At 42.9% G+C, this 27518-nt stretch overlaps 1 protein-coding gene across 1 annotated transcript in view; it reads left to right on the top strand.

Annotated features, from left to right (window-relative positions):
- The window catches only part of KIAA0825 (KIAA0825 ortholog), a 584207-nt gene that overhangs the window by 191970 nt on the left and 364719 nt on the right, over positions 1 to 27518 (top strand). The window contains 2 exon segments of the mRNA XM_030193391.1: positions 2000 to 2113; positions 22143 to 22282. Of these exon segments, the coding sequence (XP_030049251.1) occupies positions 2000 to 2113; positions 22143 to 22282 (254 nt within the window).

Below are 27518 nucleotides of genomic sequence, written 5' to 3'. Positions count from 1 at the left end.
TCGTGAGCATTTAACACAAGCTAGTGGAATCACGGAGCCCAATACCTACACCCACCACAATGCATTGCTGATATGACTCTGCAGTGCACCTAACAGAAAAGGTGTCATACTCACCCGAGACGCACATCAGAACCAGGGAAAGGCTGTCAGAGGATAGAACACATTCTGCTGTCATGGAGGTGGGTACGGCATTTGAGGCTGGCATAGAGGCTGGCAAAAAAGGTTTTTCAAGTGGGTTTTTTTTGGTTGGAGGGGATTAGTGACCACTGGGGGAGTCCGTGGAGGTCATCCCCGATTCCCTCCGGTGGTCATCTGGGCAGTCGGGCCACTTTTTGGGGACTTGTTCGTGAAAAAAAACAGGGTCCAAAAAAGTGACCCAAATTTGCGCTAAAACGCCTTTCTTTTTTCGATTATCGGCCGAGGATGCCCATCTCTCCTTGGCCGATAACCACGCCCCAGTCCCGCCTTCACCACGCCTCCGACACGCCCCCGTCAACTTTGGTCGTTTCCGTGACAGATTGCAGTTGAAGCCGCCCAAAATCGGCTTTCAATTATACTGATTTGGGCACCCACGGGAGAAAGATGCCTATCTCCAGATTTGGTTCGAAATATGGGCATCTTTCTCTTTCAAAAATAAGCTGGATAGTATAAACATACTTATTTGTATCTGGGGAAATGGAGGGTTAATTGAGTTGCCCAGAGTCACAGGGAGATGCAGTGGGAATCAAACCCAGTTCTCCAGGACCAAGGTCTGCTTCACTAACCACTAAACTCACCTCCACTTGCTGCTGCCTAGATTGTTGCTGTCATCCAAAATAGCAGCAATGACCCTCTCTTGGCACTACTGTCACTAGGGGGTCATCCTTCCATATATGGAGATTGACTTCCTTGTATGGAAGGATGACCTCTAGCAGTAGTACCATGAGACTGCCACTGGAGACTTTTGGTGCCATTTTGGATGACAGTGCAGAGCTGAGCAGCTGAAGGGGGTCATTGGCATTCAGAATCCCACTATTAGCAATGCAGACTTCTGTGAAGTCCTGGAGGAGGTCAGGGGATGGGGTGGTACAATGTAAAGGGTGGGTTTGGGGAAATGAGGCAGGCTAGTTGTGCTGGCTCCTCATTTGATCAGGGGTTGCCCTGTCATAGGGGCTTATGAAATTGTTGGGAGGGATCTTTTTTGGGGGAGGGGGTCAGGTTGGTGTCAGGGGGAGCGTTTGAGTGATGCTGGGAGGGGGGATCAGGTGTTGCATTGAGAGTCAGCCCTATCATGGAGGGATTGAGATGGTGTCGGGAGGGGGGAACGGATCTTGGGGGGTGAACTTGGTGTTGGGGAGGGTTTGGGTGATATCGGGGGGGGGGGGGTGGAGGTTCGAGGTGTTGTTGAGGGAAGGTTTGGTTGATGCATCCGGGGTTGGGTTGGTGTTGGTGTGAGGGTTTGGTTGATGCATCTGGGAATAGGTGATGCGCTGCTGCCCCAACACTATCAGTGCACTGCACTACCAAACTGCTACTAGCGCAGCTCCATTTACCATCTCCTCTTGAGACAGTAAGTTCAGCTGTACTATCAGCAGTCGTGACAGCTAGCACATGATAAAGACCCGTGCACTAACTGTCAGAGCTAGCCACATCGCCTCCCGTTTCTATCATATCCAGATCCAGCCCACTCCCATATGTTAGGCAGCTAGTGAGGGCCTGCGCTACTGACTACTGCACTGATAACAGCACGTTAGCTGTTTAATGCAGCTCAGTAAAAGGGTCCCATAGTTAGGTGGAACACTTTTGCTCCACATTGGCACTCTCCGGATAGTGCCGGGACCTCAAGAGGGAATTTTGGTGACACTATCCAAATGGTTCCACTGAAAATCAATGGGTGATGGGCTTGTTTAGCTGCAGCCTCTACAATTATACACCCCTTTGAATGTTGGGCCACTTGTGTTTAGTATTATTGTTGAGTATTTCAGAAATCTTTAATCTTAATCACATGTTCTTTTAATAGGGTTTTTCAGAATGGTTGTGGCGATTTACCTTCAGACTGCTTGGAATTATCTACTGATGAGCCATTACATTGGCTAGAGTGCTTAAAACATCCAGGAATACCTGCTTTAATTAAGTGAGTAGTTCTTAGAAATTGTCATAATTTAGAAAAATAAAATTTAGGGTGATTTAATAAAATATTTTAAAAGTTAAGCCACTTAACCCTGTACAGAGATTTGTCCGATCTACAGACCAAATTTAGGTTATAATAGTGAAACTTGCAAAATTTTTTAGGAGGAGAATTATTTGGAAAGCACTGAATTTTTAGAAAGACATCTTTATAAGCGTGTATGCAAGTTTTCTTAATAATGTATCATTTTAAATGCACATAGGACCTCTTTTACCAAACTATGCTAGCAATTCCCAGTGCAGCAATGCCAACAAAGCTGAATGGGCTTCGTTGGCATTGACGCACAGAAATCGCTAGTTTAGTTTGGTAAAAGAGGCCCTTATTTAATTGTACCTTTTAAAAACAAACATTGCTGCTTAGCTTGACTTAAGAAATGACATTCTCCCATTATATTTTAGCACCTGTAAAATGTATTAATGACAAATTAAAATTAATGGACCCTTTTACGAAAGGATTTCAGCCCTTAATGCGCAGTTAGCTTGCAAAAACAGGCTACCACACAACCACGTTGAAGCGTTTTTTGGTATTTATCCTATTTCTGTGCAGTAAAGTGTGCGTTAATGAATTTTCAAAATATTTTTGTCAGGGAGCATGGTATGAGCAGAGAGGGTGTGTGGATGCATTAGCCAGCTAGTGTGCTACCCTTACCATGCACCATGCGGCAACCACGTTGATCATCCCACATTGTTAAAAGTGTGCGCAAAAACAGCGCTAATGGGCTTGCGTGCTCGTTTTGACTTTTGATCATGAGCCCCCTACCTGGTTTAATGCAGAGTTAATGCGGGAGCACTTAGTGCTTCCTAAACAGGAAGTGGTCCTGCATTAACTCTAGGCAGGCACTGCACATGACCTGCAAAAATAAACATGAAATAAAAATGTTAAAAAGTGCCGTCTTAGATTTGTAGTTAGTGTACAGGAAAATATCATACTGTGCTAACTGCATATCTTAATACACTTTAATAAAAAAGCCCCTTAAACTATGTCATCATCAGCTTTGAAAAGATTGAACCATTATGATTTTTTTCTTTATTAATGCATGCAGGGGCTGAGTTGTTACTAGTGCAGGAATGGAGGAATAGTCTAGTGTAAAAGCAGTGGGCTTTCAACCAAGGAGGTTGACATTCAAATATTGATTCTTTTATTCTTGCTTCATTTGACTGTGGGCAAATTATTTAATCCTCCATGTGTTCAAGTATAAACTTAAAGTTCTATTGACAAAACTGCAATAATGTGCATTATTTAACAATCCATACACAAACTGTTGCATAAATATATAAGAATACTCTTAACCTAAAACTGTGCCAAAAAATACTGTCTTAGTGATGGCTTTTGAGCACAAGTCAGAAGCAGCCAGGTCCCTTGACAAAACCAGTGGGCAAAACGGGTCCCCGTCTGGAGCACTGCATTAAGCTAAGTGCAGGACGTTTGTGCTTGATAGTTTGATACTTGGCAGTCTTATATTTTAATTGCAAAGTTAACAAAACAAAAAAAAGAGGTTTTCTGACCTTTGATTGAGTATAGTACCTATTAAGTGCTGAAATTGTCTGTGCTTTGGCACTGAGCACTGTAGGCTTCCGAGGTCTTTCCTCCTAAAAAATTTTTGAAAAATCCTTTTTAAGTCCATTGTGATTGCACCATAAGAGTGTAAAAATAATTTAAGCGTAGTTTTAGGTTGACATTATTTAACAATTACATAACTTAAAATAAAAATAGGTTCCCATTGAGAATTCAATAATGATAACGTGGTTTGGGTTAAATTTTGCAACTGTGCTATTCATGGAAAGTTAACATCAGTTCCAGAGATGGTGTTAACTTTTTACATGTGCATATGGGGCTGCTCACACGTGTGCTGATGGTCCCAAGGATGAAGTTCAAGGAGCGAGTGAATATCAGAAAGTAGCATCCTCCACCTTCCCCCTTGTCCTTGTTATGGAACCCCCAGAACCTTTCCATTTCTCCCCCCCCCCCCCCCCCCCCCCAATACTGAAAGGGTCAGGCTGCTAAAGAGCATTCCATTATTTAACATCTGGACTCCTAGGGGCCTGGCAGTACTGTTTTAGAAAATCGAATTGTCCAGGCAGAAGCCACCAGGATCACTCTTGCCCCACCACCCCCACCCACCCACACATACACACATAATAGACATCAGGGATAGCTCAGTGGGCACAGGGAGGGGGAGGATTTGGCTCAAGTTTTAACAAGGGATTGGATCTGGGGTTGTATTCTGAAAATTGCCAGTTCCCTTGGAAGATAGTGGGTCTGAATTGGGGGCCTACTATTTTTGTATTGCAGCCAGGAATGCATGATTTTCCCAGATTCAGTAATGCAAAAAAATTTACCATGGGATTCACTAATCTGTAGTACTGAGGTTCATGTGTTAATAAAACCTGTGTAAATTTTCTTGCAGTAAAATAGTGTTCCAACCTGCTACTTTACCATGGGTTAGTAAATATTAATTTGCAATCTTTCTTGAGCAAGTATACTGTATCTATTTGTAACTTACTTTGAGTTTTGCTTCGAAAAAGCAAATAACTTTAAAATCCAAATTTAAAATATGAGAGCAATAGAACCAATCATTATTAGTGAAGGTGTTAATGTACTCCCTTTGTATAAGCATGCATCACTGTTTCACAGCTATTTCACACTGTAGGAGGGGAGGCTGAACTACATGAATAGTCTGATTACCAGAAAGAGGCCCTCTGGATAATCTCTGATAGCAAATGTAATAAAATGTCTTTTAGTAATGGAACTTAGGTCAGGGTTATTATAGGTGTGAAAGCAAAGAAATTCTGTACTTAGCTTTGTTAAAATTGATAATTTAATGTGAGTAGTATGTCCAGAAAGTGGGCCATTACCACAGTATGTACCCGAAGCAATGGGAGCAGCAAAATGAGGTGCAGTTTAAAGTACAAGATTGTAGGAAAGCACAATTTTGGATGAAGGCAGCGAGCTAGTAAGGAGGAGGTAAGCAGCTCTCCTTTCTCTGGCCTGCTGCCTCACCACTCAAAGAAGGAGTATGGTACGGGCATTGTCTCCTAAGAGGAGAGCAAAGCCAGAGGCAGGCAGCTTCCATGGGAGGTTTGACAGTGCATTGAGGAGGCAATTTTTCGGAGGGAGTGATGCCTACAACATTGCCCCTCCCCCTTTTCTATAACATACCAAAAATATGTGCTGTTATTTACTGATGGTATAACAGAAAAAAAGACCCTTGCAGTCTTGATGACACACACCACTCAGTGAAAGTGACACAAAAATGGAAACTAGATGTTCACTGGAATAAAACTTTATTCAACTACATCCAAGACTTGACACGAATCGTGTTTCGGCCTATATGGTCTGCGTCAGGAGTCTTCTATAGGATATTTTCATACTTTTCCAAATTTCACCAAAGAAACTGGTAAGGTGAATTCAGTGTAGTCAAAAAAATGAATAGCGTGAACCACATTCAAACAGCTTAGCTATTCCAAATAACACAATCTATACAGATCACATATTTGGAATAGCTAAGCTGTTTGGGTATGGTTTGGAAACAGTGCTGCGTCTCCCTTCTCTCCTTCTCCCTAACAGTGCAACATCTCCCTTCTCTTCTCCCCAACAGTGCAACATCTCCCTTCTCTCCTTCTCCCCAACAGTGCAACATCTCCTCTCTCTCCTCCCCAACAGTGCAGCTTCTGCCCTCTCTCCTCCCCAACAGTGCTTCTTCTGCCCTCTCTCCTTCCCCCAACAGTGCAGCTTCTGCCCTCTATCCTTCCCCCAACAATGCAGCTTCTGCCCTCTATCCTTCCCCCAACAGTGCAGCTTCTGCCCTTTATCTTTCCCCCAACAGAACAACTTCTGCCCTCTCTCCTTCCCACCCCTAACAGTGCATCTGCCCTCTCTCCTCGCCTCCCAAACAGTGCAACATGTGTCCTATCTCCTCCCTAACAGTGTAGCATCTCCCACGCACTCCTCCCCCACAAAATTCAGCTTCTGTCCTTTCTTCTTTCCATCTCAAAAGTGCATCTGCTCTCTCTTCGTTCCCTCCCCCAACAGTACAGCATCTGCCCTCCCCCCCCCCCCCCAAAACAGTGCAGCATCTCCCATCTCCTCTGCCATCTCCAAAAGTGCAGCCTCTCCCCTCTCCTTCCTCTTGTTGCAGAAGCAGGAGGCACTTATTTTGATGTCGGTTCCTGTGTACTGTAAATTTAAAACATCATCTGCAAAAGAAAGTAAATTCTTATAATACACTAGGAGAAACAATAGACTTCAGTATTGAAAGAGAAAATTATTGTACAATATTTGAAGGGGATAATCATTGGAGAAAATACAGATCTCTTAGCTTATACCATGCTGTCCAGTGCTCTCTGTGATTTATCTCTGCAATTAATTCCTCATTGTATGTAGGGTTGGGGGAAGCTGTGTATTCCTTCTAGTATCATTCAGTATAATAGCGCCTACCTGTTGCGTTTACCTTCTCTGATATCATGCTCTTTGTGAACATTAGTCATTTTAAATATATTTTTAAAGACCAGCTATGGATACAGTTATCACAACTGCTCGAGAAAAGGGCCCAGCAATATACTATGCTAAATAACCTCATTGTGGTGTCAGGGGAATTATATCAGCAAGACATCTTCTGTAGACTACAGTAAAATCTTAGGGCCGTGTTTACTAAGCCTACCGTTCGTAGTGTTCGCTAAACGCTAGAGTCGCCCTTATGTTCCTCTGGGCAACTTAGCGTTTTGAGCGTGCTAATCAGCGTGCACTAAAAACGCTAATGCACCCTTAACGCTGCTTAGTAAACAGAGCCCTTAATTTTGTAAAGAACACTAGTTCCATCTTCACCTTTTGCAGGATGGCCCTTGTTACCAGTTCCTTGGCTTTACATTTGTTTTCCCCATTTTGTTATAACTAGTAGGCTTCTTCATTGATAGGTATTGTTATATAAAATACTGCTACCTTTTTTTCTGTTGGCTGTGCTGGCAAATGTGCTGGTAAAATTTTATACAAATATTTTATGTAACTCATATTTTCCCTGCCTATTATGAGACCAGTCTCATTCACAGAGCTTTATTCGCTAGAAGAATAAAAGAGCATATGCAATCCATATGCTCAAGACAGATCTCCTCTCTATCTTTACTGGTGGTAGTTTGAGTGGCCAAGGAATATTTGTAACATTTTGTTTCCTCTATGAGTCACTCTACTTTCTAGAATGTCTCAATCTGCGACTGGCTTGAAGAGCCAAAAACCTGTAACATACTGCCACATGGTATCTTGCCATCTGCTCTAAGATGAGCTATATTTATGACCAAAATTCTAAAAATTACTTTTTCATCCCAAGATCGTTACATAGATGGAACTGGAAATTATCACATTTCCTGTCTTAGAGAATGGAGAAGCCAGAAGTGTTAGTGCTGTGCAATGTTATTAAATTTGGCTCTAAATAGTAAATCCTGCTTGCTATGCTGATTTTTTTTTTTTTTAGCAAGTAAAAGTATAACCTTAAATTGAATAAGGATAGAAATTTGAACTAGAATAATTATTTTTTTTAGTTTATTTTTATTCACACAGTTACAAAGTGTAAGCACAGTTTGTTTGCTATGAAATAGACAATACATTCGGAGCCCAACAAGACCATTTATAACTCCATATTCCTAAAAACAAACTCCTGATGTGGTATACACTCTGCAGTGAATTTTATTTTTTAAACCCATGTCCCCCTTCCCCTCCCAGCCATACCTTCACACTCTCCACTTTCAATTCTCAACATTCAGACCCAATTCACCTCCATATATCCCAGCATTCAATTCAATTCCCTCCCCCCTTGTCCCCGCTGCCCTCTCATGGGATCAGAGACAAGCAAGTTGCCCACAACGTGGCATATTGTCGATTACATGAACTAGTGGATTTGGAGTAGATCTGGCTCTTATGTTTGCCTACCTCCCTCATCCTTGTGCGCCATACCTCCCCTGGGATGTTCTCTTCGGTTGTCCAGAAATGCAGAATAGTTTTTTTGACCTGCAATAGTGTGGCATACACTATTCTCCTAAATGGTTGCGTCAGGCCCTGGTCCTCTAAAAGAGATTGGTCCCCTAGAAGCAAAGTTGCATAATCCCATGGTAGTGTCTTTTGTGTGAGAGTGTTAAGTATGTGAAAGGCTTCATTCCATAACGTCAGAGCCGGGCACTCCAGAAAGGAGTAGAGGAAGGTCCCCCTCCCCCTCTTACATTTACCACACTGGTCATCCCTCCAAAATCCCATAGTTACCCCTTTTGCTTTAGAAATATATGCTCTGTTTAATCCTATATAATAAAACTCACCCTCAACGTTCTGAGGACACTGACGTCACTGTCAGGTCCTCCGGGCACTTCCTTCCGGTTCAAAGCCTTCGTGGTGGTGAAGCCACCGAAAACACTGTGTTGGGGCCCCGCCCTCGCGTCAAACGTGATGACGTCGAGGGCAGAGCTATGTCAGCAGATTGAAGGTGGTGCCGAGGTCTCCAACAATGGCGGACGAATGCCGACGGGGTGAGTAGGGATGGGGGGGGGGGAGGTCCAGAAGGAAACCGTGCTAGCGCCCATTTCATTGCCGCAAGAAACGGGCATGTTTTACTAGTATCTTATATTGTGTCTCTTGCAGATCAGCTGCCTTAACCATTTCATATAGTGTGGAGAATAGATTCCCTAATCTTTGACCAGTATATTGAGTGCCTAGCTCCCCATTCCATTGAGCTGCTAGCCTAGCCATGTCCGCCATGGGCATAGTCATGTTTAGGACCTTATATCAGGTTGATAATCCATTAAGCTTGCTAGGAATGCTGAGAAGGATCCGATCCAATGGACCCCATGTCCACGAGTTCCCAAATTCTGCCCACAGCGTTGACCAATAATGCATAACCTGAAGGTACTGCATCAAATTACTATTTGTAAAATCCCATTTCCCTTTTAACTGATCAAAGGTGCTAAAGGAGTCTGTTCCTTGTACTAATAAGTGTCCCATGTTCCTGTAACCCTTCTCTCTCCACTTTGTAAATACTAATAATCCCATTCCCGGCTGGAACGCCTCGCTTCCCACCATGCCCAGGAAGGGAGATGCTGCTGGTGATCGCTGCTGATGCCCCCTTCACCACATCCAGGCCCTCCTCAAAGGTTTCAAAAACCCCAGTTTGCCGATAAGGCACGGATTACTACTAGACCCCACATGAAGTAAGTTAATAAAGGACCAGGGGCAGCTCCACTCATCTAATCCCCCTCTAGGCAGAAAACGGTATTGTCCCACCATCCCCTCAAATATAAAGCGCATCAGCGCTGCCACGTTATACAAACGAAGATCAAGGAGGCCTAGACCTCCCTTTTCCTTTTTAAGCGTGAGCTTGAAGTGCCCTATCCGCGCACCTTTCCCACGCCAGATAAAGGCTCTTATGGTGGAACGAAATAGCCGTTCCTCCCTCCTTAGGACCCATATGGGAACTGCTTGCAGTGGATATAAGATCTTGGGTAGTAAGATCATTTTTACTAAGGCAATTCTTCCCATCAGGGAAAGCGGGAGTTCCTTCCATTTGTCACATAGTTGTCTGACTCTCTCCAGCTGATCAATCACATCCTATATAATAATTCTCACCTCCAACGTTCTATGCTTGGGACCGTGGCTCCCTGGCTGCAAGTGGTCTGCGAGGCAGAACTCCTCCTACTGCCTCGGAATCAGCTGTCACCCCCCTGCACTATGGCCCCCTCGAAACCCACCCCCTCCCACGAACCTGTCGATCCCCCCCCCCCCCCGGAACGCCGAAAACTGCCGCCACCGCCGTTGTGCTACCTTCCCTTCCCGTAGGTTCTTCAATCATAAGTACATAAGTAATGCCATACTGGGAAAAGACCAAGGGTCCATCGAGCCCAGCATCTTGTCCACGACAGCGGCCAATCCAGGCCAAGGGCACCTGGCAAGCTTCCCAAATGTACAAACATTCTATACATGTTATTCCTGGGATTTTGGATTTTTCCAAGTCCGTTTAGTAGCGGTTTATGGACTTGTCCTTTAGGAAACCGTCCAACCCCTTTTTAAACTCTGCTAAGCTAACCGCCTTTACCACATTTTCCGGCAATGAATTCCAGAGTTTAATTACACGTTGGGTGAAGAAAAATTTTCTCCGATTTGTTTTAAATTTACTGCACTGTAGTTTAATCGCATGCCCCCTAGTCCTAGTATTTTTGGAAAGCGTGAACAGACGCTTCACATCCACCTGTTCCACTCCACTCATTATTTTATATACCTCTATCATGTCTCCCCTCAGCCGTCTCTTCTCCAAGCTGAATAGCCCTAGCCTCCTTAGTCTTTCTTCATAGGGAAGTCGACCCATCCCCGCTATCATTTTAGTCGCCCTTCGCTGCACCTTTTCCAATTCTACTATATCTTTCTTGAGATGCGGCGACCAGAATTGAACACAATACTCAAGGTGCGGTTGCACCATGGAGCGATACAACGGCATTATAACATCCTCACACCTGTTTTCCATACCTTTCCTAATAATACCCAACTTCTTAGAAAGTTTAACACCGTGCCTACGGGAAGGGAAGGTAGCACAACAACGGCGGCGGTGGCGGCAGTTTTCGCTGGCACGGGGGGGGGGGGGAACGACAGGTTCGCGGAAGGGGGGGTTCGAGGGGGCCGTAGCACGGGGGGGGGGGGGGAATTGCCTGCCTAAGGCCCGTTTCCTTGCCTACAGAAACGGGCCTTTTTTACTAGTTTCTCTTATAAAAGATTGAATTGTTTGTACTTAGAAAAATCCCCAAATACCTCATTGCTCCTTTGACTGGCTTAATAGGCAACCCACTCAACCCGGGATCTCCTATTGCCTCCCGATAATGGCAATAATTTCGATTTAGTACAGTTGACTCTCAGGCCGGAAAGGTCCCCAAATTCCCCTATCAAAGCCAGAGCCCGGGGCAAGTCTTCCCATACATTTGTCACATATAGTAATATGTCGTCTGCAAAGAGGTTTAATCGAAATTCCCTAGTTCCCACCCGTATCCCCCTGAGATTCCCACTGCTACGGACCTTTATGGCCAGTGGCTCAATTGCCAACAAAAAAAGTAGAGGAGAGGACACCCCTGTCTCGTACCTCTCTGCAGTGGGAAACTATCTGTACGTTTTTCACCAAGTTTGCCATTAATTTGCCCGCTTTGCTACCCCATTTGAATAATCTAAAACGCTGGAAGTATATATCCCTCTCCGCCCTCTGGGTCAGCATGTTATCTGTCTCCTGACTTGTGTCATTTTTAGTTTATATGCATCATTCATATACCCCATGTGGCCCCTATGTTATCTATCTGTCTCCTGACTTGTGTCATTTTTAGTTTATATGCATCGTTCATATACCCCATGTGCGCTCGTCGTAGCTGATGGTATTCCTGTGTTAGTTTCAGGAGCTCGGCCTCCCTCTTTTTCTTCCTCCCTGCCGTGTATGCTATAATGTACCCTCTCATAACCATTTTAGATGCCTCCCAATACGTCCCCGCATTTACCTCCTGTGTTTAATTATGTTCCTGATATTCCAGCCATTTGGTGCGTAACAATTCTTGAAAATCCTTATCACTGTACAGCAAGGGAGAGAGCTTCCATGTCCTCTCGCCCGGCTCTGCCGTGAAGGAAACAACCATCTCCACAGCCAAATGATCACTTAGCACATTATCAACTATCTCCGCCCTCGTGATCCTAGAGACCAGCGGGGCCTGTATTAAAAGGTAATCCAATCTTGAATATATGTTTGTGCAGCGCTGCGTATGCCTTGTAGCGCTATAGAAATGCTAAATAGTAGTAGTAGTAATATACTCCATGTGGGTGAGTGTAAAATGTGAATTCCTCATCATGTGGATGAAGAAGTCTCCAGATATCCACTAGCCCTAGTTGTGATGATACAAAATTAACCCCTTTATTCTCCCAATTCCTCCCCTGAATTTGCTTTTTAGGTTTACAGTCAATTGACGGGTCTGCCACTATATTCAAATCCCCTCCCATGATAAGCTGATAATTAGAATAAGGTACCACCCTTGCCACTAGTTCTGAGAAAAATTTGTGAGAGTACACATTAGGTTCATAGACGTTACATAGCGCAATTGTTGCCCCCATAGGTCCCCTAACATGAGCACATATCTGCCCTCCTTATCCTGTATCACCTTATGAGTGTTGAAAGGTAGTTGTTTATGGATTAGAATAGCCACCCCCCCCTTTGTCTAGAATTATAAACTGAGTACCCTACCTCCCCCACCCATCCCCTCCTCCATTTTTGATGTTCTAGGGCTGATAGGTGAGTCTCCTGAAGATATGCAATGTCTGCCCTTGCCTTGTTCAGCCACGTTAGGTTTTTGGCTCTTTTGATCGGGGAGTGTATCCCATCCACATTGAGGGTAATTATTTTCAAACTACCCACACAAGTAATCTAAATGATCTTTATCACAAACATATACAGTGTTCATCTCGCTGGTCTCCCAGCATAACCCGCGAGGTCTTGGTTCCTTCCCAGTCACTATCCAGGTATTTACAGCATAGCATCCTCTGTCCCTCACCACTGTCCGGTTCCCTTCAAAGTCAGTTTGCCCCCTGATTATCCAAGAGCCTATGAGCTGACCCCCCCCCTCCCTTTCCCCTGCCTTCCCTCTCCCTCTTCCACATACAGTCCTCATTCATCCCTCCACACATTCTCCCGCCCCTTCCCCCCCTCCCTTCTGTCCCTCTCCTCTCCCTCCCATATTACCTTCCCACATCCTTCACCTACCCAAGGCGACTGAAAGAAGAAACATCCTGCCCCCCTCCCGCCCTAACAAAATAATTCTGTGATATTACAAGACTATTGTTTATAACAATTAATGTCCAATAACTTTTCTTCAAACCCTTAAGGATACCAATAACATAGTCACAAAGAGAACCTTCCAGACATCTGCTCTCGTGTACTTCACATGGTCATGCTCCAGTTCACCTTCTCCAGCCAATTCTCCAGCCCAGCTGTTATTTCACAGTACAATTTACCACTGTATTTCCTCGTGGGGCCAAGCTTAACTCCACTTTCCACGATACAAATGAGGAAGTTCCAGACACTTCATCATACCTCTCTGCCCCGCTCCGCAGGTCCCTTTTATTCCGGCTCTCGTTGTCCCGATCCTTTCTCCTTGTTATATTTCTCCAAAAAAGCTTTCGCTGCTGCGACATCATTAATGAGGATTGCCTTCCTGTCAGCCCAGATCCTCAGCTTGGCTGGATATAGCAGGGCAAATCTCACCCCCTTTTTGTAAAGGGCAGAGCATGTGGGCGCCATTGCCTTTCTCATGAGGGCCACTCACGTTGAATAATCATTAAACAACAGCAGGCGATTTCCCTCATATAGAAGCGCCTCTTTTGCCCATGCGGCTTTTAAGATCCGTTCTTTTGCCTGCCAGTTCACGAAATGAGCAATCGCCGTCTGGGGCCTGTTATTGCCCACACCACGTGTTCCAATGCGATGCGCTCTGTCACAGCAGAAGAGACCTCCCTGCTCTTCTAGGCCCAGCTGTTCCGGGAGCCACTTAATAAAAAACTCATACAGGCTTTTGTCTGACACTGTTTCAGGCAATCCTATCACCCTTAGGTTGTTTCTGCGGGAGCGGTTCTCCTGCTCCTCGACCCGCTCCCGCATCTCCTCGAGTTCCTTTTGAAGCATGGCTATCTGCGCTGCAGCGCTCTGTGCCTCCTCCTCTCTAGCTGAGATTCGCTGTTCCACTTCTGCAAGACGAGCCGAATGTGAGTCGAATTTTTCATTAATTTCATCTATGGCCGACTGCAGTTTATTTAGTTTGTATTCCAAGGCTGCTGAGACGGACCATGAGATTTCCTGTGCCCATTCTGTAGTCGGGATTGCTAGTGCGGTCTGTGTAGGCTGCATCCACGCCATTTTGTGCAGACTGCTCCTCGGGGGATTTGAAGATTTTCTCTGGGCTCGTGAGGGCATACCTCAGAGGGAACTCCCTTGATCGATTTCCCAGGCAGTGAATCCCCCGTGTGCCACAACCCTGTAAACTTGGAATAAAAGCAGAAATTGGCAGGTTGAGTGCGGAGCCTCTCCTTCTTGGTGCCTTCTAGGTAGCAGGCATCACGTGACCCCCCCCCCCCCCCCCCCCGAACTAGAATAATTAAAATGCATTTACAGTGTCTATTTTTATAATAGGCTATTTAGATATTATTTTTAATTATACTTGCTTCAAATTTGTAAACAGTAAGGTAGTGAGTCTATATGATAGTAAGGTGCTCATTTTCAAAGCAGAAGACTTACAAAGTTACATAGCAACCAACAGAAGAAAGGAGGTGTTGATGCCCCTGTACAAGTCATTGGTGAGGCCCCACTTGGAGTATTGTGTTCAGTTTAGGAGGCCGTATCTAGCTAAGGATGTAAAAAGACTTGAAGCGGTCCAAAGGAAGGCAACAAAAATGGTATGGGGCTTGTGCCAAAAGACATATGAGAAGAGACTGGGAGACCTGAATATGTATACCCTAGAGGAGAGGAGGGACAGGGGAGATATGATAGAGAATTTCAGTACTTGAAAGGCATTAATACAGAAACAAATATTTTCCAGAGAACGGAAAGCAGTAAAACTAGAGGACGTGAATTGAGGTTGTGGGGTGGTAGACTTAGGAGAAATTCTTTTTTAATGAAGAGGGTGGTTGATGCCTGGAATGCCCTACCAAGGAAGGTGGTGGAGAAAAAAAATGGTGATGGAAGGAATTCAAAAAGGCGTGAGATGAACACAGAGGATCTCTAATTAGAAACTGAATGGTATAAAAAAACAAAACAAAATGGGTGTATGTGTGTTTGCATGTAGAGTGGTGCTTAGATGGTGACTCTGGCTGTGAAGAACTAAGGCTGGTGCTGGGCAAGCTTTTACAGTCTGGGTCCTGTATATGACAAACCAGTTTAGGATGGGCTGGCAGGGGCCTTCGATGGAAACTCCAGGAATTTGGAACATAGGGACAGAGCTGGACAGACTTTTCCAGTCTGTGTCCCGCAAATGACAAGACAGATTTGAATATGCTGGAGTGGGCTTTAACAGCAACTTCAGTAGTTGAAACCTAAGGACAGGGCTGGGCGGACTTCTACTGTCTATGGCCCAGAAATTCCAGAGAGACAATGATCAAGTATTTTATATCACATTCATTGTTGGTATAATTATGACTTAGTAATGAGTGTGACTGTTGAGGAGACTGGATGGACCGTTCAGGTCTTTATCTTCCATTATTTACTATGGGCCTTATTTTCAAAGCACTTAGACTTGGAGCTCATTCAAAAGAGAAAAACATCTAAAAAGTGGCATAAAACAGTATTTGTACATTTTTCTCACAAAAATGTCCAAATTAATATTTAGGAAACCAATTTGTAGACGTTTTTCTATGAAGTCCATCAGAAGTGCATTCAAAACACAAGGGGGTGTGTTGGGGGCATGTTAAAGGCAGGATTTGGGCGTTCCTAAAACTTGGATGTTTTCAGCCATAGTGGAACACAAAAAAACCATCCAGGACTAAAACTAAGACATTTTGAGCTAGACCTGTTTTTTTATAACAAAGCACAAAAGGGTGCCCTAAATGACCAGATGACCACTGGAGGGAATCAGCAGTGACCCCCCCCCCCTAATATTCCACCAATGGTCACTGGTCCCCTTCCACCCCCCAAAAATGTGAATAAAAATATGACTTACCGGCCTCTATGATAGCCTCAGATGTTAAAACCAGGCCTATTTGAGCAGCATGCAGGTCCCTGAAGTGGTGTAGTGGCCAGTGCAGTGCATCATGGAGTGGGAAACTCAGGTCCCTATCTCCCTCTACCTGTCACATTTGTGGTGGAAACTTTGAGCCCTCTAAAACTCACCAGAAACCCATTATACCCACATATAGGTGCCCCCTTCACCCATAAGAGCTACTGTAGTGGTTAGTTGTGGGCAGTGGGTTTGGGGGTCTCAGCAGAACAAAGTAAGGGAGCAATGATGAGATGTGTACCTGGGAACATGTTTTTGAAGTCCACTGCAGTGCCCACTAGGGTGTACCCCATTTATCTCCTGCAATGTCTGGGGGACCAGTCTACTAAAAATGCTGTCCCCTTCTACATCCCAAGATTTTCTTCGTTTTTCACTTGGACATTTTTTCCCCCGAAAATGGACCCCCCCAAAAAAACGTCCAAAGCACAAAACCTTGTTAGAAACAGTATTTTCAAAAACAAAAGGTATACATTTTTCTTTTTTGAAAATTACCTTCTTTTCTATTCATATTTTGGACGTTTTTTTGGAAAACATCCAAAGTCGGATTTAGACATCATATCAAAAATGCCTCTCCATGTAACTTTGTAAGTCTAAGTGCTTTGAAAATAAGGTAAACAAACAAAAGAAGGGAAGAATTAGCCTTTGCACACAAAAGCAGAAGCACAAACAGCAAAGGTGACAGAAGAGTTCAACAAACGAATGGTGTAGTGGAATAATTTGTTCTAATATTAATAACAGGTATTGTGGACTCGACACGGGCTGTGTTTCAGCCGCAGAGGGCCTGCCTCAGGAGTCAATACCAATGGACGCCTCAGGAGTCAATACCAATGGACGCCCATCTTGTTTCGATAATATGGATTTCCCCGCCCCTTCGCCGGGACGTCCTTAGAGATGGACGCCCCCGTTCGATTATGCCCTTCCACGTGTTCCTTTTACTAAGGAGAGGAGGAGTAGCCTAATGGGCTTTGTTCCTGGCGACACGGGTTTGATTCCCATTGTAGCTCCTTGTGGCCTTGGACAAGTCACTTAACCATCCATTGCCCCAGGTACAAATCTTAGACTGTGAGCTCTTTAGGAACAGAGAAAGAACCTGTATATAATGTGTACAGTGCTGTGTTCATCTAGTAGCGCTATAGAAATCAGTAGTACACTGGAGTAAAAAGTGACCTTAGCATGCCTTATGTGGATCTTTCCCGTGTGCTAAGGCTATCTTTACCACAGTCATAAAATGCCTTTTCTTTCTATTTTTTTGCATTAATGACTGTTCCACTGTCTGTTCATCCCTTTTCCCCAGAATCACTTCTGTATAGCTCCATTTGGTGATGGATAGTCACATAAATCATCTGACCTGATGCCTCAGGGTGTGGAGAGCAGAGCCTGTGTGCAGATCTGGATCTGATCACCTACTGATGGTTATTCTCTATCACACACTGTTTAAGAAACAATGGCATCAGAAATCTCCATTCACACCCAGGAAAATTCTTACCCCTGAAATTCAGCACCTTGTTTTTTAACATCAGCTACTGTGTGTGGGGGGGGGAGTTAATGCCCAGATATTCAATGCTGACCAGGAAATTCCTGGCTTTATTTGTCTACTAGTAAAAAAAGGCCCGTTTCTGGAGCCAATGAAACGGGCACTAGCAAGGCTTTCCTGTGCCCCCCCCCCCCCGAACGCACCTTGGTTGTTAGTGACGGCATTGCACCGCCGTGGCCGCCGTCGATGTGTGACTGTGGCTCCCCCACCCAACGCACCTTCGTCGTCAGTGGGTGGCCCATTGCGGCACCCTGGCCGTCGTTGATGTGAGTGAATTGCTCCGTCTCCGCCCTCAATGTCATAATGTTTGACGCGAGGGCGGGGCCCCGAGTCTGATTTTCTTGGCTTTAGAGCTTCGAACTTACAAACCTTGGCTTCAGTGACGTCATCAGACAATAGAACGTTGAGGGTGAGTTTTATATATATAGATTTCTAATTTATGATCCCCTATTCTGTGTTGAGGATATGCTCGTAGTACATATGTGACTGAGGTGAAGGGTTTTACTACTGTATAGTTCTATGCAGGGATCTGTAGCAGTTTGTATATTCTATTTTCATTTTAGAAGTATTGATATTCTAGGGTCCAGTGTAATATTTACAGTACTGAGAAAAGCCACCGAAGTGGAGAAACAAGAAAACTACTACAACAATCTCATAAGATACAGAAGAGTAGGGTATACAATGACTCTTCCAACACAACAGTACTGCTTTGCATAACAAGGTTTGTTGTAGTTTGAGTCCAGCCAGACACTATCTGGATAGCATCGAGGCAGTCAGTAATTTTATTTATTTATTTATTTATTGCATTTGTAGCCCACATTTCCCCACCTCTTTGCAGGCTCAATGTGGCTTACAATAATCATGAATAGTGGACATATATTAGAAAATATAAATTAGTGTTACAGAAGGATCTTGGGAACGTGAAAAAGATAAAGCACGATATTAGAGAACAAGCAGATATTTTGAGATAGTTCTGAGTATATGTGGAGGAGTTATGTATATTCATATTGGTAGATCTTTGTGGTATGCCTTGTTGAAGAGATGGGTCTTCAGTAGTTTGTGGAAAAGCTCATTAATTCATAAGTCGTTTTTAAGTTACGTGGCAATGCGTTCTATATCTGTGTGCTCAAGTAGGTGAAGTTTGAGGCATGTGTTAGTTTGTATTTCAGACCTTTGCAGTTAGGGAAGTGCAGATTAAGGAATGTGCGGGATGATCTTTTGGCATTCCTGGGTGGTAAATCTATCAGGTCTGACATGTAGGCTGGTGCATCTCCATGAATGATTTTGTGAACTAGGGAGCATATTTTGAACGTGATGCGTTCTTTGAGTGGGAGCCAGTGTAGTTTTTCTCGTAAGGGTTTAGCACTTTCGTATTTTGTTTTACTGAATATGAGTCTAGTTGCAGTGTTCTGGGCTGTCTGAAGTTTTTTTATTATTTGCTCTTTACAGCCGGCATAGAGTGCATTGCAGTAGTCTAGATGACTGAGCACCATTGATCGTACCAGGTTTCGGAAGATAGTCCTTGGGAAGAAAGGTCTTACTCTTTTTAATTTCCACATGGAGTGGAACATCTTCTTGGTTGTGTTTTTCAATGGTATTATCCGGATGCTGCTGCTGAAAATCCCTGATCAGCCCTGGTGAGCGGCACTTATCTGGGTAGGAGCCACTCCTAACCAGATAAGTGCTGCTGAGCATTGACCCCACTATATTTGTTTGATAACAGGATAAGAAAGAATCTCTGCATAAGCCATGTACCTCGTTTTCTAATGCATATTTCCTATTCCCTAACAATGGAGCTAGGATGTTTCCTCTTACAATGCAGCATACAAAAATATATAAACATTATTCTATTCTATTCTATTATTGTTTTATATACTGCCTGTTCGCCAGAAGGATTTGTAGCGGTTACCAGAAAGTAAAATGTTTTCAAAGTCTTTCTAAAGGATAAGTATGGTGGCAAGCCTTTTAATTCCTAAGGAAGCATGTTCCAGATTCTTGCTGCCTTAAAAGGAAATGAGCATTCAAAAATAGATTTAAAACAACAGCACACTAATGTTCAACTGGTAGAAACTGTGCAAAATAACATAAAAAAAATCCCTCAAAAAGTCACTCAGAACCTAAACTGTAACAGCACTGAGACTGAGAACTTAAACTACAATAATCCTACCTATGAAAAGCAGTACTGTAAATATTACACTGGACCCTAGAACAATAGTATTTTTCCTATAATGGGAAGAGAACATGCCAAATTGCTACAGATTCTACACAGTAGAAAACCCTTCACTTCAATCACATATGCAGACCAGGCATACTTTCAATACAGAAAAGGGGATCATAAATTAGAAATAAACATATGCAGACAAAAACTGAAAGAGAAACTTCAAAAAGCCAGACTGAGAAATGCAGTACTTGAAAAAGAGAAATGGATATACATTTTCTCCTCTACATTTCAAAATATAAAATAGAAGAGAGGCACAATTCCCCAAGATGACATCAGTCCTTAAAAACTGAATAGTCCCCACCCCCTTTCTACCTTTGTTCACTTGGCATTATGTTTCACTGATTGGATCCGTCTCAGTCTCTCTTTTCCATGTTGGTCTTCTCCAAAGATTTTTTCCAGGATCTCCTTTCCATTTCTTTTCTCTCTTCCTGTCTTCTTCTATTGCTTTTCTATTCTTTCTTAGATATTGATCTTTCCTTTTCTTCTTTTTTTTCTCCATTTCTTTGCCTCCCTGTCCACTCTTATCTAGATTTTACCCCTCATTCTCCCTTTCTTTCACCCTCCAGCTCTGTCTCCTCCTTTCTGCCTTTCATCTACCTACCAGCTTTCCAGCTCTCACACTCTGCCCAGCATCCCCTTTGCCCCCTCTTTTCTTCCTCATCCTCCTATATCCCTTCTATTTTTCCCATTCCCTGGTTTTATATTTCCACCCTCTTTAGTTATGTTCTGTGCTTAGTATCCCCTCAGAAGTCACCCATTCTTTTTCTGGTCTTAAGCTCATTCTTTTGTCTCTTATTCCTTATTAGGTCTCCTATTACCCCCTTTTTCACCATTTCTCTAGTCTGATTCCCCGATTGTTTGAAAGTAACTGGATGGTGTATTTAAAATGGTGGTAATGCTTTTTTTTTTTTTATATCTGTTGGTCATATGTTATTCTTTTTTAGGCTCCTTATGGTCTGTTTGCAGACTTGTCCACACATGCCTAGCTTTGCCAGATGTTATTACGTTTTCATTCACGTGATCTTTTAATACTGCTAAAGCAAAATAAAGCATTGTTCTGCCACTATTTTCAATTAAAAAGGAAAAAACGTTGCCTTATCTGTAAATTTCCCTTTTTTGTTGCTTTATGTTCAATACTAACTGTTCACACTAGTTATTTTTCCTTCTATGTCTTTAAAACCTAAAAGGTTTCTAAAAATGCTTTTTTTTTCTGTCCTAAAAGAAAAAAACATCTGTCTGACACTGGGGATCAGGAGGAGAATGATGATGGTGATGGTGGGGAACCTGGGATCTTGCCTTTTTATTGCAGTTTTACAAGTCAGCATGTACTGAGAGTCTGATGAGCCAGAACCCCTATGGTTTTTTGTGAAAGTTAATCTTAAAACACCCTTTTGCTTCTGCTGTCTGGTGCTTCAAGTTGTGAAAAAACAGAGGGGGTGAAAAACAAACAGAGGCCCTTTTAACACACCCTATATGTACCTACCCAGTTACCAGCTCCATACTGTCCTCCCCAGGTCATACTCGGTCCATGAGTCCCTGCTCTTTACCATTTTATCTGCCCTGTCCTCATTGCTGTAAGTCCCCACACTCCCATGCAGTCTGTCCCTTCTTTCTCCCTCCAGTATTCAAGTCGCTGTTCTTCCCTTGCTGTCTGCTCTTCCCACCTAGTTCTCATATCCCTATGTCCTATCCTTATCTGTTTTCCCCATTTAATCTGAGTACCAATTCCCCATTCTTATATGCTCTTCTTCCCATATTCTTAAATCTTCTCTCTGTCTCAAGCAGTTTCTTAGTTTCTGCTTTTGCCCCAAATGCTGTTCAGCTACAATGTATTTGGGGTGGATTACTGCAGTTCCTTTTATCTCAAGGCACAGGCATCTTCTGACATGGTCTGAACGAAATATCCATTAATTGAACCACAGAGCTCTATATTTAAGGATCCCTGCACAGTTAAAAATTATCTGTTCAAACCATGCAATAGCAGTTGGTTTGATCACTGTAGCAAAGAGGAGGAAATGACTAAAGTTCACAGCAGCTGTGCAGACCAGGTGAAACATGTAGGACAAGGTTGGGATGGCAAGACATTTTGGGGGAAGTAGGGGGCACTTTCCACCCTGTAGCAAAACCTATTTCCTGCCCCCTCCAGTTTATTAATGGAGGAAAAAATACATTTTGCCTGATGGAACAAGAACTTACCTTATTTATCTATTTTTGTCTTTTCTGGAGTCATGAAATTCTGTATCAGTTATAGATTTGGTAGCCTACCAAATGTTAATTTTCTTTCAGCTAGATGAGATTAAAACAAATTCCTTCCCTAACTAATGTTAACAAAAGCAAACATGAAAGCATATTTAGAGCAATCTTGGAGGAACTGACATTTCAAGGAGCTAGCATTACATCAGCACATTAAGGCTGTTAATTTCACATATATATTAACTGCATTATTTCTTCTTTTTCTTACATTTTAAGAGTTTCATCAGCAGGAGAAATGGCAGTCCAGAGTCAACTAAAACTACTCTTATCCCAGCCATACTGTAATTGGAACTTGCTTTTAGAAACCCTGCTGCATCATGATGGTCTTATAGCAAGAATTCTACTGAGTTGTTCACGTAAGTATTTGTACTGATGACTGCTCTGCTATTTTTTTTTTTTTGTAAGAAGCAGGCTACTTGAGCACCGCTGAATTTGTTTTGCTCGCACTATTGGAAATTGCCCAAGGACTACCAACCCCCTACAGAGATGCAGCATACAACTAATGCAGAAGTTGTCAGTGTAGTCCTTAGGATGTACCAGTAGCGTAGCCAGACATGGTATTGTGGGTGGGCCTTAGCCCAAAGTGGATTTGCACCCAATTCCCCACCTCTGTCCCTGCACCAGCGACCCCCAACAAATAAATCTGAGCAGAGCTGATGGGAATCCCCAAGCCCTGCCAGCTGGAAGAAATCCTCCGGTGGCCAGAACAGGTCATTCCCTACTTGCTGCATCTGGTGGCACTGTCCACACTCTGCTGCCGTGCCGGTGTCTCCCCTTCCACACATTCTCAGTTTTCATGCGTGCAAAAACCGAGCATGCATGGGGGGAGGAGGGGTGGTACGGCGGTAACATGTGGACAGTGCCACTGGCTGTAGCAAGTAGGGGAATGACCTGTTCTGGTTGCCAGAGGACCTCTTCCAGCTGGCGGGCCTTGTGGATCCCCGCCTGTCATAACAAAGGTGCTAGAATTGTGGGTGGACCTAGGCCAACGCCTGTCTGTGCCACTGGGATGCACCCAACCAGTCAGGTTTTCAGGCTATCCAAAATGAATATGCAAAACATAAATTTGTATGCATTACCTCCATTGTGCAAATCTATCTCATGCATATTCTTTGTAGATAGGCTGAAAACCTGAATTGCTAGGTGTGTCTCAAGCATTGGGTTGAGAAGCACTGAACTAGGATATATTTTAACAAAGGCTGTTACCCCCAATCCTCCTAGTTCTATTCAGAGGACTATCAGATGTTATTACATTAGTGTAATAATTTTATTTCTGGTGGACAGTATAAACAGACAGTGAGAGAATTTTGTTCTGACTGAAGACCAGCAAAATATTCCTATAGCTAGATAAATCTGTTCCCAAACAGGATCATCCAGGTTCACTTGGTGCCTGACATTGGCCAACTGCAAAATCAAACTCCATTGTTCTTCCATTCACTGGTTTTAGTTGGCTGATTTTCTGGTCAGCATGACATCTTCCCTGTGATCTGAAGTTCTTCCTATTGTACTCTTGTTTTTGAGTATTGGCAATGCCTTCTTATGAGCTAAATTTCCGGTACTGACTCAGCCTTGTGAGCAATGCTCACTTATACTGGACTTTAGGTGTGGTTTCAAACTCTGCCTTTGTTCCCTGTGGGATGCACCAAGGTTTGCTCCATTTTGTGAGACAGGTCTTTTACTGGAGGTAAGTAGAGCTCACTCTGAGAAAAGGAACATTACTAGTGATGTGTCACAAGGATCAGTTCTTGGTTTGGCTCTTTTGGTTATTTTTGTAAGCTATATTGGAAGAGAGCCATTTGATAAGGTTTGCTTCCTTGTGGAGGATGCCAAAATCTGCAGTAGGTAGACATCCCTGATGGTGTGGATGAAATGAGGAGGCATGTAGCGAAACTTGAAGAATAGTCCATTTGACAGATAAGATTTAATGCTAAAAAATGCAGGGTCATGCATTTGTGGTGCAAAAATCTGAGTTATAGTGTAGGGGTGAAGTACCCCTTTATATGAAAAAATGAACGAGACTTAAGGGTGATCATATCTGATGATCTTAAGGTGGCAAAACGGGAAGCCAGCAATGGACGAACTGCCTGTCTGATCAGTGCTGGACATTTTACCATCTCAGCAGCTAGTGTCCAGTGCAGCCTTTACTTTCCTGTGAGTTCCAGCTCTGGCTAGCGTTTGAATGGGAAGGCAGCACCAGAGGAACTGCCTGCCTGATCAGTGCCAGACAACTTACCAGATGTCTTTACTGTCAAGGGTAGGACTTCAACGACTATGTCTGTGTGCAGCCTTTGTGTGGCTCCTGGGCGGCATATGGGCATTATGCTTAACTGGTAGGATAATATGTTGTTGTGCTTAATTTTTCTACCTAATTAAATTTCTCTTGTTCAATATTTAATGCAGTCAACTTAATATTAAGCTTCATGTTAAATTATTTTTGTTAACTTGCTCTCTACTGCTTTCTCATGGAACTTATGGCTCTCATTTAATAGTGTGTCCTTTTCATCTATTCATTATGCATCCTTCAAACTTGCATTATTACAGACTATTCTAGTCTGGTTAGTCTATCACTTTAGTCAGTAACTTTTTTCCTTTTCTTCTTACTGCTTGACTAACTTAATTCAATTATCATAGTGTCCTTTGGATTTTAACCCATCAAACTTCTCTTCTTATCCAATTCTAACTAGTCCATAATGGAATTTCTTTTAGTTAGGTTGCTCCCATTCTTATTTCTCCTATCGTGTTTGGTAAGTCTCCAATTACATGCATTTGAGGAATACTATTATGTTCTAGTGATTTATACTACTACTACTATTTAGCATTTCTATAGTGCTACAAAGCGTACGCAGCGCTGCACAAACATAGAAGAAAGACATCTAGGCAACTCTTTCATTGGCCTTTAATTGTGGCTTAGCAATTCTTTATAAATCCTTCTTCAAGCTTACATCTGTGCTGAGTTAATTTCTCCATAATTAGAAATTATTGCTTGTGATATTAGGGATGATTCTTTGTCTAAGCATATTTGTATGGGTTTACTTTACCGCCCTCCAGGCAATTGGAATGATGCAGAAAATGATATTATGGAATTAATTTCTAATACTTTTGTTCACTCGGATATCGTGTTGTTACTAGGTGATAAAAATCTTTATTTAGACTCATTAAATGACTCCCACACCAAGAGTTTCACAGAATTCATTGATCACTGGCAATTCTCCCTTTTCACTGGTGGTCCATCTCATATCAAAGATCATCAAGTAGATCTCCTAGCATATAGAGTCATTGACTGTACTAACTTCTTCATCACATATCCAATGTGGTCCGTCTCCTTGATCTGACCATTTTAAGTTAACTTTGATTCTTGTTCTAGGTTGCGCATTTGATTTGCTAATTGCTAAAATCTTATGAAACATCACAAAATATTATAGAAAAAATTTACAGGAACTAGAGAGAATTAAAAGTCTTTTTATTTACTCACCCACCAGCACAGCATCAGACATCAGTTTCAAGTTATAAAAAACTTACAACAATCTAACATCAGTACCTCTGGTAATTATAAGTAATTAGACTAATTAGATAAAGAAGAGAGAAAGGAAGATGAAAGTTCCTCACACAAAGGTGAAAGAAAGACAAGAAGAAAGAAAGAAAGATTGATTCATAGTTCTAGAGAATTAGTTTCTATCAAGGGGGGGGGAGTACCCCCCTGGAGATAGCAGGGACATGAAACTCTCCTGCCATCCTGACTATTTCAGAGTCTCTTTGGATGAGCAGTTACTTATATACCCTTCCCATCACAAAGGACCACCTCTTATATCACTCAATCAGCAATCCTGCAAGTACATAGGAGACCTGTGATAGGGCCTTAGTGTCCTTGCCACACCTCTGCTTAGTAACAAGCAGTTGGGATGTCATGACAACTGGGGGGTCTGGTCAGTTTGTTTGTAACAAGACAGTTGCTTGGGATGTTATGGCAATGGTCTTGTCAGTTTATAGTGAGTCAGACATTCCTGTCTTGTCACTATCAATGGAAACTCACAGAAACACACAGAAATAAGCAGACCCAAAAGAAAAGGCCAGAAAATTCCAGAACATTCTTAATTGGAAAGAACACACAACAGTAAACATACTGGCAAATAACTGAACCCTCTGTTTGATCAGTTATCGTCAACTTCCTTCTCCTCTAATTTCTTTCAATTTTGGGATGACATAAGTAGGACAACACTGGATAGAAGAGCTCAGAAAACAAATCTGAGGCCTACCAGAAAAGCTAACCCCTTGGTTTACAGAGGAACTTCCAGAGGCAAAGAGAAAATGCAGGTGACAAGAAAGAATCTGGGTTAAGTCTAGAACCAAGGAAAATTGGTCCTCCTGAAGAAAACTATGTAAGGAATACAAGCACATAATTAAGAATGCTAAAACGTCTTACTACACGAAGCATATTGGTGGTCCCAAAATTAGCATTAGAAAGCTCTACTCCTTAGTTAATTCCATGCTAAATACTCATTCTGTAGCTGCGATCAAATTACCTATCCCATATGCAGACCAGCTTGCAAGTTAATTTGAACAGAAAATTATTAAAACCAAAAACTAGCTAAATGGTACTAATATTACCTTGCTGACCAACTTATTTCTTTGAATATTTCTTCCCTAGGTTCACCTGCAGGTAGGGTATTGTCTTCCTTCTCTCTACCAACTCTTGATTCAGTTAAATTCTTTCTCTCCAAATACTCGTCTTTGCATAGCTTGTTAGATGTGAGCCCTACCTATTTATTGAAGTCGGCACCTGACCAGTTATCTTATGTCTAACCTTCCTTTTATGTTGTCTCAAGGCTTATTCCCTAAAGGCAAAGGCAAAATAATTTTCACACCCATTCCTAAGAACCCCAAGTCTAGCATTAGTGAAGTATCTAATTACATACCAGTGGCCTCCATACCACTGTTAGTAAAGGTAATGGAAGGTCTGGTGTCCAGTCAACTCATTGAATACCGTCTGACTCTACTACTACTACTACTACTACTACCACTACTTATCATTTCTATAGCGCTACTAGACGTACGCAGCGCTGTACACTTGAACATGAAGAAACAGTCCCTGCTCTAATTAGGACAGACAAACAGGACAAGCAAAAGATAAGGGAATATTAAAGTGAGGATGATAAAATAAGGGTTCTGAACAAGTGAATATGGGTTAGGAGTTAAAAGCAGCATCAAAAAGGTGGGCTTTTAGCTTAGATTTGAAGACGGCCAGAGATGGAGCTTGACGTACCGGCTCAGGAAGTCTATTCCAGGCATATGGTGCAGTAAGATAAAAGGAACGGAGTCTGGAGTTAGCAGTGGCGGAGAAGGGTGCAGATAACAGAGATTTACCCAGTGAACGGAGTTTCCGGGGAGGAATGTAGGGAGAGATGAGAGTGGAGAGGTACTGAGGAGCTGCAGAGTGAATGCACTTATAGGTCAATAAGAGGACTTTTGAACTGTATGCGGAAACGGATAGGAAGCCAGTGAAGTGACTTGAGGAGAGGGCTAATATGAGCATAGCGACACTGGCGGAATATTAGTTGTGCTGCAGAAGTTTGAACAGATTGAAGAGAAGAGAGA

The sequence above is a fragment of the Microcaecilia unicolor genome, chromosome 2 (genome assembly GCF_901765095.1).
Source record: "Microcaecilia unicolor chromosome 2, aMicUni1.1, whole genome shotgun sequence".
NCBI lineage: Eukaryota > Metazoa > Chordata > Amphibia > Gymnophiona > Siphonopidae > Microcaecilia > Microcaecilia unicolor.
Note: the sequence above shows the minus strand (reverse complement) of the source record. Positions and strands in the feature narration are given on the sequence as shown.